Here is a 16,434-nt window from a genome sequence, read left to right on the forward strand (position 1 = left end):
GAAAGTGCGGCCCAAAAACCCCCCCCCCCCCCCAATCAATATTCTGTTTCAGTTGGAAATACATCATTAAACTGAAATATAGTTGGCAGCAACTTCCAGTTCACGAGGACTTTAAAGTCAGGTAAATGTGTATTTGGACAAGTCTGCAAGATAGAGTAGTTAAAGTGAGGAGAAACTGAAAACGTGCAAAGAAACCAGCACTTCACTATCTTTATCAGAGCACAGCATGCAACTACAACAAAGCCTGTTTTCAGCTCTTATCACACAGAGCAGGCCCCAGTATGGAGCTCCACCCTAAGGCTCATTATTCCAATCATATCAAATACAAGCAGGCACGGCTCCTCACAGCTTAGGTTATCCACATTGTTTGATGATGCACAGTGGGGCTCAGCATGGAGCTCTGCTATGGGCCTCATACTGCACCTCAGGTCAGAGTGAATAGGCCTGAACGTTGAGCTGCACTGTGAAGCGCGGCTGATTGAACGCAGAGGCCGCAGCCTGATGGCATTCTCAAGTAGCTGGGCTGGATTTCACTGGCCTGCAGTATGCTGAGCTGGGGAATATGATTGAAAGCAGGTTCTGTAAAAAGCTACAGGCAAACAGAATTATTACACTTGGTAAAGTGCTTTACACAATACTTAGTACACGTTTTCAATACTCTTAAGTCAGTCAGCCCAATTGCAGTGTGGACTAAACTGAGGATTATTTAGTCTTTGCTTTGATACAAAATGCATTTTTTTATTTTTTTACATTTCTTGACCAATAGGTGGTTCTGTGCTGAAACTGTGCAAGCACCCTCAGGTCATACTAGTAATGACAGACACCAAGTAGTCATCACAACACCAAAGCACTGCAGAGTTAAAGCCTAACATCCATTTTTGCATGCTCTGTATTCATTGAATTTGTTGATGCGCTACATGGTCTATCGCAAATGACATCATAGAGTGTGTAGCAAATTAGCTCAGGAAAGGGAAATGTATATAAATAATTATAATTAATTATGATTAATTAAAATGATTTATATGAGCTGCCGGTAGTAACTGTAGCAGAATGAAATTACCATCAACTAATCTGTTCGTCCAGCGAACATTCAGTGTAAGTTCATATCAACTCTATAAGGATATTTACTTTCATACAGTATTAATGCATTAGAGCATGTAATAAGGATCAAAATCATAAAGGGACATTAATTTGCAAGGCAGAATCAGAAACTCGTGTAATTTGTGCACAAGAGTTTTATTAACTAAACACTAACACAAACTAACAAACAATCATACACTCACGCATACAAAAGGGGAGCAAAGTGGGTGAAAGAGATCATTAGAAGAACAGGGAATGAAGCTATGGAAAATGAGTCAGTTAACCACCTGAGTGAAACCATCAACGTCGTTTTACAACGGGGGAAACCTCTGTTTCGTTTAGTTAAATGTACGATACTTGCATTGCATTGGTTGTTGAACGAGTGTCCGGATGCAGTCTCGGATGAAAGTCTTGATGGTTTCAAGGTTTTGGACTTTGCAAGTTCTTCCGGGTTTGAGGAGTGATGAATTCCAAAGATGTTTCCGACTCGATGGTGATTGGGAGGGTCTTCCCAGTGGAAAGTGAAAAAGAGCTAAGAGAGACATCAGCTGAGATCCTAGGATCTTTGGTGAATGGAAAGGCAAGGCCGAAGCCTGGCACACTTAAGGGTTCCAGGAGAGTTCTAGCTCACATCCTCATCTTCTCAGCATCTAACAGAACCGCAGACTGATTGAGGCCGGTCACTGATGTTAGAGCTTTTTCTCCTGTTGAGCTCACACCTCTGGGAGGTCACAGAGCCAATGGTGACTTTCACTTTTGGAGGGAAAGTTTACGACTCTTTGTCTTAGAGCATGGTATTTTGCATATGTAATTTGATTGGGTGTTGATGCAAAAACTATTAAAGATTCTTAGAACACTAATATGTTGCATAGGTATAAACATATAATATACACTCTCAATTAGATCATCCGAAGACGAATTCATAGAGACCAAGCATGGTATATGTAAGGTTACATGAATGAGTGGTTCTATCATAAGCATGCATAAAACAGTATACAATACAAAAGACAATATACAAGAACAGTAACAACATACACAATGACCTGAAGTATATGTGTGTTCATTCAAAGAAAGGTTTTCCTATGAATTAATTAGAGAAGAGTAAATTTTTATGGGAATTATGTGTCTGTTTTAGAGACACTTGAGTAAGAGTTGATTCTCTCTACATACCTTTAGGTCGTAAAAGTTTAGCTGATCTGGCTGAGTGGTCCTGGTTGCCATGGTAACCAGGGGCCTGGCGTCGTTCCCAGACATGCTGGCACCCAGTATGTTTATTGGGTGAGGGGTCTGTGATTGTTTGTTAATCTAATGAATAATTGATTTGTTAAATCTAATGAACAAATGTGTGTCTGATTGGTCCAAATGCTACAAGTGCAATCGATTAGGTGTGATACAAGAATTCAGAAAGAAAATTATTTTGCTTTAGCACTGTACCTACAGTACACAGTGAAAAAGAATGTATTGTAGCACAGCACAGTTTAAAATCAAGGATTTAAAGTGTGTCCAGTAACAGCAGATCTCTCTGCATCCAACATGGACAGACCATTATGCACAGAGTGCTTGTGTTTTTTTCACAGGCTACATTAACTCTTCAGATGATGTAACAACTGGATTTATTTACTTTACAATGTTTGTGGCATTAACTTTTTTTTAAGATTTGTTTAAATCATACAAATTTGCAGAATGCTGACAGTATATGAAAAAAAAACTGTTATAGCACTTGCCTTTCTATTTTTCCACATAGAATTGTTAAACAAAAGCCCTATTCGGAGGTTATTGTATCTCATGTAGATATCTGTAAAAATAAATGTACATGACACATCAGTGACAAACCTCATTGATTCGGGTGGCAATTTATTCAGAGTTTTATTCAGAAGCTCACATGGTCAGTCACATGATTGTAAAAAAAATGTCATATGCTTGGAATAATAAGAATACATTTAAAATGTAATAATATCCTATTTATTATTTGATTATTTAAATCTCCTGTTTTAAAATAGGAAAATAGATGTGCTATAGAGTTTAGCAGAAATAAGTTAATGCAACCTCTTATTTACATAAGGTAAACATAAAGCTGCTTGGTTTATATTTTGTTTATATAATTGTATATAAAACATTTTAAAATTGTATTTCAAATGTTTATGTGCTTTTCTTCTCTTTCTTCTTTTTGTTCTTAACAGCTCTCACTCACTGGGGTGGAGCAGTTATGAAATATGGTTCTTGCAAACACTTTCCAGCAATTTCAGTAATAAATATGCATGCAAATTAAAGCAAAGTTCAACAGTTACTGTACGGAAGTGGTCAAAAAGGATTTAAACAATTAATTTTGAATTGATCCCATCTTCTAAACTCAGAGATGTGGATTCGAACGGCAATTAATCAGTAGGTATTTCAACCAGGGATTTTTACGCGAGTGGTGGGAGAAAAACAGACATTCTGGATTCGGATGGCAATAAAATCACAGACTAACCCCTATATGTTTAAAATAACTTACGTCCCCATGAAAATCAATTACCAGCTGAATCGGGCTAAAGACTAATGAAGATCTCCATCAACTAATGAAGATGGAGAATGGGCGCTACTGTTTAGCTGCTAGGGTTCTAATCTCTGTCAAAACAAAAGTCCTGTTTTCGACTTGCTTTCATCAACCTTTCAGAAAAATGTATTGGCTGATGAGTAATTCAAAATAAAAATGTGACACTGGAACCAAAAACCAATCATAAGTAGCATGGGTATATTTTTAGCAATGACCAACAATACACTGTATGGATCAATTGTTTTTCTTTTATGCCAAGAATCTTAAGGATATTAAGTAAAGATCTTGTTCCATGAAGATATTTTGTAAATTTCCTACCGTAAATATATCAAAACTTAATTTTTGATTAGTAATATGCATTGCTAAGAACTTCATTAGGTCAACTTTAAAGGCGATTTTCTCAATGTTTTGATTTTTTTGCACCCTCAGATTCTCAAATAGTTGTATCTCAGCCAAATATGATCATATCCTAACAATCCATACATCAATGGAAAGCTTATTTATTCAGCTTTCAGATGTATATATATATATATATATATATATATATATATTTAAAAGGTCCCGGGTCAAATGTGTAATTTAAAACAAAATATTGGCTGATACATCTATCCACAACTATAGAAAATACCCAAAGAAAAGAAAAAAAAAGAAAGAAAAAAGCGGCAGCCAAATGGTCTGCACATCCAAAGGTTGCAGGTGGAGTTGTAAGTAAAGGTCACCCCAGAGACTTACTGAGATTCTGCTCTGTCATCATTGTGTCCTTCAGTAAGGCTGTTAACCTGACTGCTCTAGGGGAACCGTTTCTGCAATTAGTGTACTTGGATGACAAATGTCTGCTAAATGGCAAATAACAACACACACACAGAGCCATAAAGACCCTGCTCACAGCATACTAGAGTAAGTCATGTAAGCTTAAAAAGCAACACCTCAGTTTATTGTAGAGCATGTTTTCAGAAAAAAAGGTGGACAAAAATACGAATAAAAACAGCAGAGGGTAAAGCTCCAGCACAGAGCTACGTCCACCAGGAGCCATTACATTTAATGAAATCCTTCTTTGCAATGCCCTAAGCACATAAAGCTAGCGGTTACTGTTCTACAGACCTCCAACAGATTTTAAAGGAAATACAATCCCACTAGGGCTTCCATTTATATCCTGATCTAAGAATAACTTCATTTGTCCAAACTGCACAGAAGAGATTGTAAAACTGGTCTGGGATCAGCACAGAAGAGTGTCAGAGGAGGATGACCTCTGAGGTCATTTCTGTGCTTTGAATTATGAAGCTAGAACAAGAGTTTGGGGGAAGGAAGGTAAGGATCAATATGAACTGGAGGAGTCTCAATAGAGCAACCAATCAGAATCAGAGAAGAGAGACTCAATTCATATTTCAAAGAATGTGTCAAAAATTATGACAAATCTCAATGGAGCATTTCCCTCTGTACGGACATAAATTCACTGTCAGCAAATTATGCTGTAATGAGCTGGAAAAAAGTGTGTGAAAAAAAGAAGTAATGTTAGAAATTATTGTTTGGGTAGGAGAATGTCCATCTAATCCAGCCAATCATATCACAAGAAAATGCATATATAAACAGCTGCTTACCTCAATCCCGCGATATAAACACAAAAACATATGAATAGGGAAAACAGACGAGATGAAGGATGAGAAAGAGGAGTCCAAACAAAAGCCAGAGAGGATGAGAGAGAAGAGATATGACAGAGAGAAATAAAAAAATGGAAGAAAAACATGAAGGAGACTGAAAGAAGAGGAAAGGGGAAGGGAAAGGTTGTGAACTAAATCACAGAGATTGATAAGGGTATTAGTGTCAGAAAGAAAGGTGAAATAGGTTTTCTGGTCCTGGGTCACCAAAACCCTCACTCACTTCTGACTTTAGCCTTTCTACAACCCTATTTCTCTTAGTTTTTAGCCTCTTTTGCAGTTTATCCTTGTTTCTGTGTCCTCTTCTGTCTCAAACAGCACAACCCAAAATAAAGATCTACTGCAGCAATTTAGAGACATTGTTGAACGGTCATTACTCAATATGTGGTGGGCAACCCAGAACACACATATATCCGCCTGCACAAACACAAACACTATTACAACATATATACATCCACACGGATAAGCACAAAAACGTTGGCCATATTTCACTCCAAAATCATAAGAAATATAATGCAGTATAGGGCCATCAGGATTTTTGCACATTATTTTGACAATTCAGTACTGTAATGTGTAAGGAAATAATGATAAATTATTCAACTTATATAGTTTTTATACATTTTGGTAGTCCCTGTTATTTACATTTAATGAAAAATATTGAATTGTTATTTGATGTACTGAATTTAATTTACACTAATTTACATTAAACAAATCTTTGTGTCTGGACAGGACTATTTTCATTACTGATTGTCAGCATTACAGTAATGAGAATTAAGGGGGGGGAATGTGCTTAATTGTGCTTAAACATGAACAAGATATCTTAATGGTTTACCCAGACAGATTAAATGTGGGGAAAATTACTGTAAGTCTCCTGTTTCTCAGCATCTTGCTCCAGAGAAAAAAAAATCTCTTACTTTCTCCTTAAGAGTTTCAGATGAGGTCTCAACAACGTCTAAATCTGTGCTGAGATTTGCCAATGTATCAAATATAAAGTCATAGATTCCAGTAGAAATTCAAACTAGGGGAGTAACACATCGGTATTGATGATAATCGTGTTACAAAAAAATTAAATACTCATATCCTGTTTTCAAACCTAGTCTACACTATCCACATTCATTTTATAGCTATACTCACATTTTAAGGTAAACAAAAACAGGAACAAAAACACTGTACATAGTTGTATACAACAAATAAACTAGGAAAACTAGGATTAGGAAAGAGATGGATAGTATGTTAACAAAGTAAATAAAAGTGTAGGAAAAAAAGAATATAGAAAGGTATTTCCCCTATCAAGAGCACATTTCCATTTTTTCATTACAATAAGCATGAAAAAGAAATTACAGTGTTTTTATCAAATCAACAACAGACAGTCACACTTTATGACATTAAACACAAACAGAAACCACAACGAATGGATCACATTAGCGTATAAAATGGAATGTATTATCCCATATAATGAAAGATTATTAATCTTTCACTCACACACACACACACACACACACACACACACACACACACACACACTTTGTGCAGTAAAATAAACATGTACAAATATGACTGCATTACAGACCATCTATATTTCCCCATGTAAAGGCGGCAGTATAATATCCATACAAATGACAGACTAATACTCATTATATATTTCAGTAAATCCTTTGCAAATATAAAATGGCAGCACACGCAATGAGAGCCAATTCAAAGCAGCACTGTCAACTACACTTGACAACTCTGATATCTATAATGTATGAGACTCCATTTCTGTGGTGAGGAACTTGTGCTGGAAAACAGAGAGATGCGTCTGTGTGAGTGTATGTGTGTAGAGGAAGAATGAAAGGAGCGCTATCAATCATTTGACTCATCAGTGTGTTAATGTCTGCATGCTTGTCAGCATGGGTGTGTATGTGTGTGTGTGTGTGATGAGATCAGGCTCATCTCTATGTCATTATGGAGCAGCTCATAGGTTATCAGGGGAGGTGAGAGCTATTTATAACGCCTCTTTCCTTTTCCTTCCTCTCTCTCTTTTTCTCTCATACACATGCTGTTCCTAACACATGTTCTCTCTTCCTACCATCTCTCTCTCCCCTTGACCAACTCCTCAAGGTGGGGTGGCAGACAAGCATTAATCCTAGACACTGTACATTGACAGTCTGCAAACACATACACCTACATATGGATGCAAATTCACGTGCATGCTGCATGTCCTCACACACTGGTAATATTCTGGCCTACACATTTATTGCAGAACAAATGGGGTACATACTTCAAATACCCAATCAAAAACAGTCGACACATCATTTACTTCAGACTGTCTTATGAGGAGGTACATATTAAAGAGCTGTAATTCCTTAACCTTTGCTCCAATTGTGATGAGAATACCCTCACATTAAAGCTCAGAGTAAGCACTTTAATCTCATATGTATTATATAACTGTAACTTGAATAAGCTTTGGTCAACAGCTAAAATAATAAAAACTGTGCCTGTGTCCAAATATATATATGGATCTAACTGTACCTACAGTTTGACATACTGCAGTGGTTCTTGACCTTTTTAACTTTTTTGACACTCTAGCACTATTTTTTTTTAAACGTAGTTTAATGTATGGAAAGTCCTTGTGAATAAATAAATTAATTAATTAATTTTAAAAAAGCATTTAAATGAACTCTGAGTGCAACTTCAGCATGTGAATGCAATTATTGCAGCATTTGTATATTTGCACACAAGTGCTCTTCTGTTGATTGCTTGACTGTTGAAGTAATTGCAGTGCACATAATGTTTGGCTTTAGAATTTGCTTTGCCGTGGTTCTCAACCTTTTAAATTTTTTTGACCTTTTTGACTTATTGACAAAGGCCCACCATTGTCTACAACAATATTTAAATGCACTCTAGCACTATTTTTTGTACTTATTTTAATGTATGGAAAGTCCTTGTAAATCGATTGCAGTGTCAATCAATCAAAGAAAACTTATTTAACCAAAAGCAGGTCAAGCTTGGAACAGACAGAAACCATGTAAATTCAGCTATCAGCCATCAGAATGTCTTAACTCGGAGTGCTACTGCAGTTTGTTAATGCAATTATTGCAGCATTTGTATATCTGCACACAAGTGCTCTTCAGTGCTTGACTGTTGAAGCAATTGTAGTGTGCATAATGTTTGGCCTTCTTAGAATTCGCTTTGATTAAAAAAAAGCATCTAATAGAATATAATAGCAAATGTAAATGTAATATCCTCCAGACATACTGGTTCAGAGAAATGAATGGAGAATATACACAAAAACACACATCTATGATGTGTTTTTGATTTGCTATTAATTTAATGCTTTGCATATGCAAAGTTAAGTTAACATTTTGGAAAATAGCCCAAAACAAGCTATAAATCTAGCAAAAAGCTATAAAATCCTCAACATCTTTGAGAGTTTATTTCCTGTGCATTTTGAAAATGTCATTATATAGTTCGTCACTCACTCAGTGATTTCCTCGGTAACCGTATGTTCCACCTGTAGACGGGAGTTCACCTCGATGAAGTAGTGTTTTCCATGTTTGTCCACCAGGAACTCCACTGTGCCTGCGTTTTCATAGCCCACCTATGGAAAAAAAAAGAGTTGTAGTGTTAGCACAAAAATAGGTCCCACTTTATATTAAGTGTCCCTAACACCTGTGTACTTACATAGTAACTAGATGTGTAGTATGTAACAGTGTATGTACACATTGGTACATAGTATCTAGAGCTGTAATATTTCTGTAACTACACACATGTAACAACCCTCCTTATGGTTTGTGTAAGTACAAATGTATAACAGGACATATACAGTATAACTACATTTTGTAACAACAATATGTATAAGAGTAATTGGAACAATTTGATCCAGGGGGTGGAGATGGGTAGGTTTATTTTTTGTTTTTTGTTTTAAATAAAAAAGAAGATAAATATAGATAAAGTAGAATTAAAATAGAATAGAAAGTGCTAGAGTTAGAGAGTCAAATAAAGGTGGAACAGATGTGTTTTTAGTCATTTCTTGAAGATGGTTAAGGACTCAGCTGCTCGGATTGATTTGGGCAGGTCATTCCACCAGGAGGGAACAGTTAATGAAAAAGTCTGTGAAAGTGATTTTGTGCCTCTTTGAGATGGATCAATAATATGCCGTTCACTTGCAGAACGCAAGCTTCTAAAGGGCACATAACTCTGAAGTAATGAATTTAGGTAAATGGGTGCAGAGCCAGTGGTGGTTTTGTAGGCAAACATTAATGCCTTGAATTTAATGTGAGCAGCTACTGGTAGCCAGTGTAAATTGATGAACAGAGGTGTGACATGCGTTCTTTTCAGCTCATTAAAGATTAATCTTGCAGCGGCATTTTGGATTAATTGTAGAGGTTTGATAGAAGTGGTTGGAAGACCTGCCAAGAGAGCATTGCAATAGTCCAGCATGTATCGAACAAGAGCTTGAACAAGGAGTTGTGTTGCATGTTCTGAAAGAAAGGGCCTGATCTTCCTAATGTTGTATAAAGCAAATCTGCAGGACCGGGCAGTTTTAGCAATGATGAAATAATATAAAGTGGGACCCAAAAATACATTAGAGCATATGTTGTTTATGGACCACCTTAAACCTCCTTAACACACACAGCTAAACTTCTAGTTGAGTACCTGTTAAGTCTCCTGCCTGCCTGTAATTTTTAAGCATTCCTAAAGACTTGTGTTAGATTTTTCAGGTCTGTTTGATTAGGGATAGAGCTAAACTCTGCAGGATGGTGGCCCTTCGGGACCAGAGTTGCCTATCTCTGATATACTTCAAGCTGCACTGTGCTTTGGAAGTCATCCAGTAAAATCGGTTACTAAGTTGAGGCATGATACAAGAACCCAACACACGAGCACCACAGCATGCAATGATCAAAAGAGGCTTTATGCTAGAAACTAGAAATAGTGGTAACAATGTCAGATATTTTGGCATGGAATTATGAGAAGATGAGTAAGTTTGTGAACTTTATTTACATGTGCCGGTATCCCCAGGGGCTTCTGCTTGAGCTCCCAGAGGAATGACAATTTGAACCTAAAATGATGAGCAGAGATTTAGTTTAAAAAGCCCAAACTTTCCCTCTTAAATCTCTCAAGCTTGTAGAATAAAAAGAAAAACCCTCAGGCGTTTGGTTAATTCTGCTGAACAGCGTGGTGCCAGTGGAAGGAAGCAGAGAGGCTTCTGATAAAAGCCATGAAATCAGCAGGACTGCTGGTCTTGACACCAGCCAAAAACACAACCCATAGAGTAGGAGATGTGCATGAGATATACAGTAGAGACAGATATCCTAGGTGAGATGAAGACAGTCTCACATTAAACAGAAGAAGGAGACAAAGATACAAGAATCCACTTCTTCTAAAGTCTGCAACTCTCTTCTCTTTTTCTGGTGTCTTCTCTCTCACGCTCTCTTTCATACACACTCTCATTCAGGCTACTTGGATACACTGAAGGGATTGAAGATAATCCGGTGCCAAAATTGACTGTAATCTGATCCAATTTCTCCCCACAATTCAGTGTTGCCTGCTAATCCCACATTGCAACGAGCTTGCCAAAAGCAGACGCTCACCCACACAAACACAAATATACACACACAAATATAATTTCAAACATAGCTTTGTAAACTCACTCTGACTTATTACAATATTTACCACATACGCATGGACATAAATCCCCACTTTTAGACGCTTTACACAAACAAACAGATTTTTAAACTGCTGGGACACTGATTTGACAAAATGAATTCACTCTTTTACTCAGTGCCCACCCTTTTTCCATTCATCCCTCTTTCCTGCATCCCTCCACACCCCATGCCAATCGTGCCAGGAGGATTTGAAGCTCTTTAATCTTAACCGACTAACATGACCATGAGAACAGGGTTCAAACTGATGTCAGCTAAAGCACTAGAGAGAGGAAGAGAGATGAAAAAATGAAAGAATCAATGAAAAAACATATGGGTGACTGAACAAACAAATAAATCAATGAATGAAAAAAAGAACAAAAATGAATGAACTAATGAATTCTGAGTTAAAACCACAAGGGTTTCTTCATGGAGAAAATTTTTGATTGCTGAATTTGATAAATTGCTGAATTTGTAATCTGTAATCCGTTTCTCCATACATGTACAAAATACATGCTGATGTCATTGCAAATAGATTAAATTGCACCCACAAAGGGATTTATGAAGCCTGAACGTCGCTTCAGAACCTGCAACTGCATGTACAAATTGATACCACCAGAAGGCAGGAATTGATCTGATTCATGTGGATACACATGTAACTACTGTCATAAATGGAAAATTATGAGAATATGTAGATTTACCCAGTACTGCTGGTCTTCTGTCATGCACTAATGTGACATGATTTTTTCATAAGCAATTGATTTATTCAAAATCATAACTGAACTTCAAGGGGTTTCATGCGAAATGATGAATACGCTCATTTAAATAAATATACTATAAATGACTTGTATATAAAAATGTGTAGAATGCATGTATATTTATACAATAAATAATATTATATTTGTCTATTATTCTAAACATTAATATACATAATATAAATTGACATTCTTGAGTAATACATCAGTTAAATAAGACAGTAAAATCAATCCAAACTCAAAATAAGCAACAACAAAACATTGACATAGCATAGCTAGAGAAACAATAGTTTACACCATTGGTTCTCAATCATTTTGACTCCAAGGTTCACCTTTATCCACGACAGTATTCAAAGACAATCATATCATAGCAAGATAATACAGTATGTGCCTCTTGGACTTCTGTTCTAATAAAAATACATAAAAATATGGTGTCAGTTAAATGTTCTACTTCTTTATTTTCAGTAAATGTTTTAGTATTTTAATTAAGATTATATTAATATAACTAATTTATAAAATGGTTCCAGTCTTTGATTCTGATTGAGCAACAGCTGTTTTATTCATGATAAATCACGACTATGACCGCTTCACCCAACGGTTGTGTGTATCATTGCACAACACCCTTAGCAACCACCCTTTGCATCATAAACAATCAATATAGCATCTAAACTAAAATGCATTATGTACTTCGACAAAAATAACTTATTATGTCTGTAATGATTTATGATTGACCCGTGCTAGCCTTATGTTGCATTATTCACCGTTAATTTCACGCTTCACGCTGTCAAATAAGTCTTCTCACAGGGAAGATAATTCTCATGGAAGATACTCCGCTTCGCATCATGCTTAACAATGCCCTTCAGCCATGACTTATTCACAATACAGCATGGCGTCTCGTACCTTACTGCTTAATTTGCATAACTTGAAGACTTATTGGGGCCCCACTGGAAGTTGGGCTTTATCTACTTTGTACAGTCTTTCCCTGAATTATGCTGCTCCGCTTTACTCCGCTACTCACTTTTCACTGTCCTACCTATAAAGCACCACAAAGACCTCAACCAAAATGCTGCTGTTAATTTGATTTTAGATGTCATGTCATGCCTTCTTGCCTCTTCCTGGTTGTCTCTTCACCTCATACTGTCTACAAACTTACAAATACATACATCATAGATACACCGCTTTATAAACAGTATATCAGAATAATGCATACTTTCTCAAAAAAAAAACATTTTGAAAAAAAAAAAATCATACTGATCCCAAACTTTTAAACAGTAGTATACTGACTATATACCATTCTTGTAGTGTCATTGACTAATCAGCAATGTCATGACATAATTTTCCTGTGGCTCCATAGTGATTAATGCAATACAACCCCATTTGCAAAAAAGTACAGACATCTTGGAAAATGCAATTAAAAAACGAAAATCTGTAATTTTATAATTCTCTTATTTAGCTAACAAGAAAATATCTCCTTAATCTTGCTTCATACAAAACTTCACCTGCTCAACAGTCTGTGGTCATTGTTGCCTTAATCTCCTATTCATTATGCACCATACATTTTCAATAGGAGACAGATCTGGACTGCAGGCAGGCCAGTCAAGCACATCCACTCTGTGTATGAAAGCATACTGTTGTTGCTCGTGCAGAAAGAGGCTTGGCATTGTCTCACTCTAATAACCATGGAATTCTCTGGAAAATACATTTTGATGGCAGCATATGTCACTGGACAATCTTAATATGTGCCTCAGCTTTAATGTTACCTTCATATGTAATGTAATGGTACCTTCAACATATGTAATGCCGTTGGGGGCATTGTAACCCATACAATGACAGATGTTGGCTTGTGCACCTGTTGCTGATAGAAGTCTGGACGGTTTCTTTTGTCTTTGGCACGGAGAACTCAATGCTTTTTTTTCTCCCTAAAAACAAGCTGAAATGTGGACTCATCTGACCACAGCACACATTACCACTGTCTTTTAGACCCCTGAGATGAGCTTGGGCCCAGAGAACTTGGCAGCATCTTTGCACAGAATTGATGTATGGCTTTCTTTTATGTAACAGAGATTCAGGCTGCATTTCTTGATGCAGAGATGGACGGTTTTCTGAAGTACTCTTGAGCCCATGTGGCTATATTTAACACCGTAGCATGATGGGTTCTCATGCAGTGCTCGAAGGTTTCATACATTCACGTTTCCTGGCTTTCACTGAGATTTCTCCAGATTCCCTGAATCTTTTCACAATTGTTTTTTTATCATGATATCCTCACCTATTACCAATTCACCTGCTTATTGTGGAATGTTTCAAAACAGTTGGAAACTGTTCAAAACTTGGAAATTCTTTTCACTTTTATTTTACCCGTTTCAACTTTGCAGGGATCAACATTTATGAATTTAAAATTAATTTATTACATTTTACGAAATGTCCCAACATTTTGAAAATGGAGTTGTACATTTACGCCCCAAACAAGAAAAGATGGCTTTAATCAGGTTTCTGCAGTTTTTCACGAGATGAACCGGAATGCTAACGGAGAGCTTACTGCAGATGCGACAGACCTCCTTGACCTGCAGAAGTGTCGATAGACCTCCCTATCTCTTTTCAAATCCTTTCACCTCACCATTGGATTTCTGGCTTCTGTGAAATAATTTCCAACTGAATTCAATAAACTTTATTCTGCTACTTCCCTTTATGATGCAGCATCAAATAGGAAGGTTATAACGAGTTCCATAAGGAGGGGCAGGATGAAAGGACAGATGGTGAAGAGAAGAGTGGGGGGTGGGTGCAGAGAGAGAGAGAGAGAGATGCAATCAGTGTCTTTTTGATCAGACGTGTTTGTGGTGACGTGTGATTATAATCGGCTCTCAAGTGGCTGCCATGGTGACAATTCACCAACAGATATGACCCAGAATACGCCAATGAAAAAAATAGTAACTGGGTCTAAAGATGAAAGATAGACACTAGCAGATGTAGACACATGAGGAGAATACAAAGAGAAGTAGAAAATCACCAGGTTATTAGCACACATCATTGTTCAATCATTACCAGCAGAATGTCAGAGCTCCAGACGTGCTCAGACTCAACTCACTGCTTTAGTGACATCTAGAGAATGCTTTATGTTATGAACTAATGAAACTATTTAACTGAGTGTAAGAAAGTATAATAAACAAGACAAGTTCAAATAAAACTTCTTTTTATGAGGATCTGCTTTACTGTTTATAGATTTTATATCGCTGTGTTTCAGACAATAAAGCAGATGGCAGATTTGGAATACATTAGAGAAGCACTCACACAAACATAATTTATATATATACAGTGGGGCAAAAAAGTATTTAGTCAGCCACCAATTTATTTACTTCATCCCACATTTGTTCACTCTTGCAGTGAGCTTGTTTTTTATATATATATATATATATATATATATAGCGAGTGAGTCAATTAATTAATCAGTATATCAATGAGTGAATGAGTGAGTGAGTGAGTGAGTCAGTAAAGAGTCCGTTAGTGAGGAAATGAGTCAGTGATTGAACGAATCAGTGAGTGAGTGAACAGTTACGTACTAATTTGCATACTTATGCAATATTCTATGCTGTTTTTCAACGTACGAATTGTACGAATTATCAACAAAATTCATGAAATGCAGAAGAAACACAGAAGCTGCATCTGATGTGGCATTTAGATGCATATACATTGTTTAATGCAAGACATGAATGCTTTAACCTGCAGTTACAAATGCATAAATAATGTTTTAATATTTTAATCCTAAAACGTTGAATACTGATATCTGAAATTATTTAAAAAATATATATAAAGGTACTTTAAAATGTGGAATTAAAACTAAAGCAAGTCACTGGTAATAAGTGAGTCATTGTGATTGAACTGAATTGTTTAAACGGTTGATTCATTCAGGAACAAAACACTGTCATGTTTTTCAAAGATGCAAAACAGTGCTTTGGCCTTGTTTGGAACCATTTTTTGTTGGCGAAATAGAGCAAAAAATAGGCAATATGGTGTCTAAAATGTATGTCTCTTAATATTAACTTCTTTTTTATTGAACTGTTGTATAAAATCAATATTACATTTGTGATAAAAAAAGCCACTCTTCGTGTGATATTGATCAACTATATGAAATTATATAAATATATACATTTTCTGCCCCTTGCATTCTAGATGCATTTTATTATACTGAATCATGCAGTGAAAGAACACACTCTAAATGAGAACAGTCAGTCTAGCTAGTGTTTAAGCACTCATAACTCCTATTATAATCAATATATATATACAGTGGGTACGGAAAGTATTCAGACCCCCTTAAATTTTTCACTCTTTGTTATATTGCAGCCATTTGCTAAAATCATTTAAGTTAATTTTTTTTCCTCATTAATGTACACACAGCACCCCATATTGACAGAAAAACACAGAATTGTTGACATTTTTGCAAATTTATTAAAAAAGAAAAACTGAAATAACACATGGTCCTAAGTATTCAGACCCTTTGCTCAATATTTATACTTCCTCCCACATTTGTTCACTCTTGCAGTGAGCTTGTTTTATATATATATAGCGAGTGAGTCAATTAATGAATGTGGATGAGTGAGTGAGTGAGTGAGTGAGCGAGTCAGTAAAGAGTCCATTAGTGAGGAAATGAGTCAGTGATTGAATGAATCAGTGAGTGAGTGAACAGGTACATACTAATTTGCGTACTTATGCAATAATCTATGCTGTTTTTCAGTGTACGAATTGTGTCAAAGCTCTTGGGGGGGGGCCCCCCCAACCCCCCCCCCCCCCCC

At 36.4% G+C, this 16,434-nt stretch overlaps 1 protein-coding gene across 1 annotated transcript in view; it reads right to left on the reverse strand.

The window, feature by feature from the left end:
* Positions 1–16,434, reverse strand: part of pcxb (pyruvate carboxylase b) — a 215,090-nt gene that overhangs the window by 149,815 nt on the left and 48,841 nt on the right. The window contains exon 8 of the mRNA XM_016269466.1: positions 8,733–8,851. Within this exon, the coding sequence (XP_016124952.1) occupies positions 8,733–8,851 (119 nt within the window). The remainder of the gene's footprint in view (positions 1–8,732; positions 8,852–16,434) is intronic.

The sequence above is a fragment of the Sinocyclocheilus grahami genome, unplaced genomic scaffold (assembly GCF_001515645.1).
Source record: "Sinocyclocheilus grahami isolate Dianchi unplaced genomic scaffold, SAMN03320097.WGS_v1.1 scaffold52.1, whole genome shotgun sequence".
Lineage (NCBI taxonomy): Eukaryota > Metazoa > Chordata > Actinopteri > Cypriniformes > Cyprinidae > Sinocyclocheilus > Sinocyclocheilus grahami.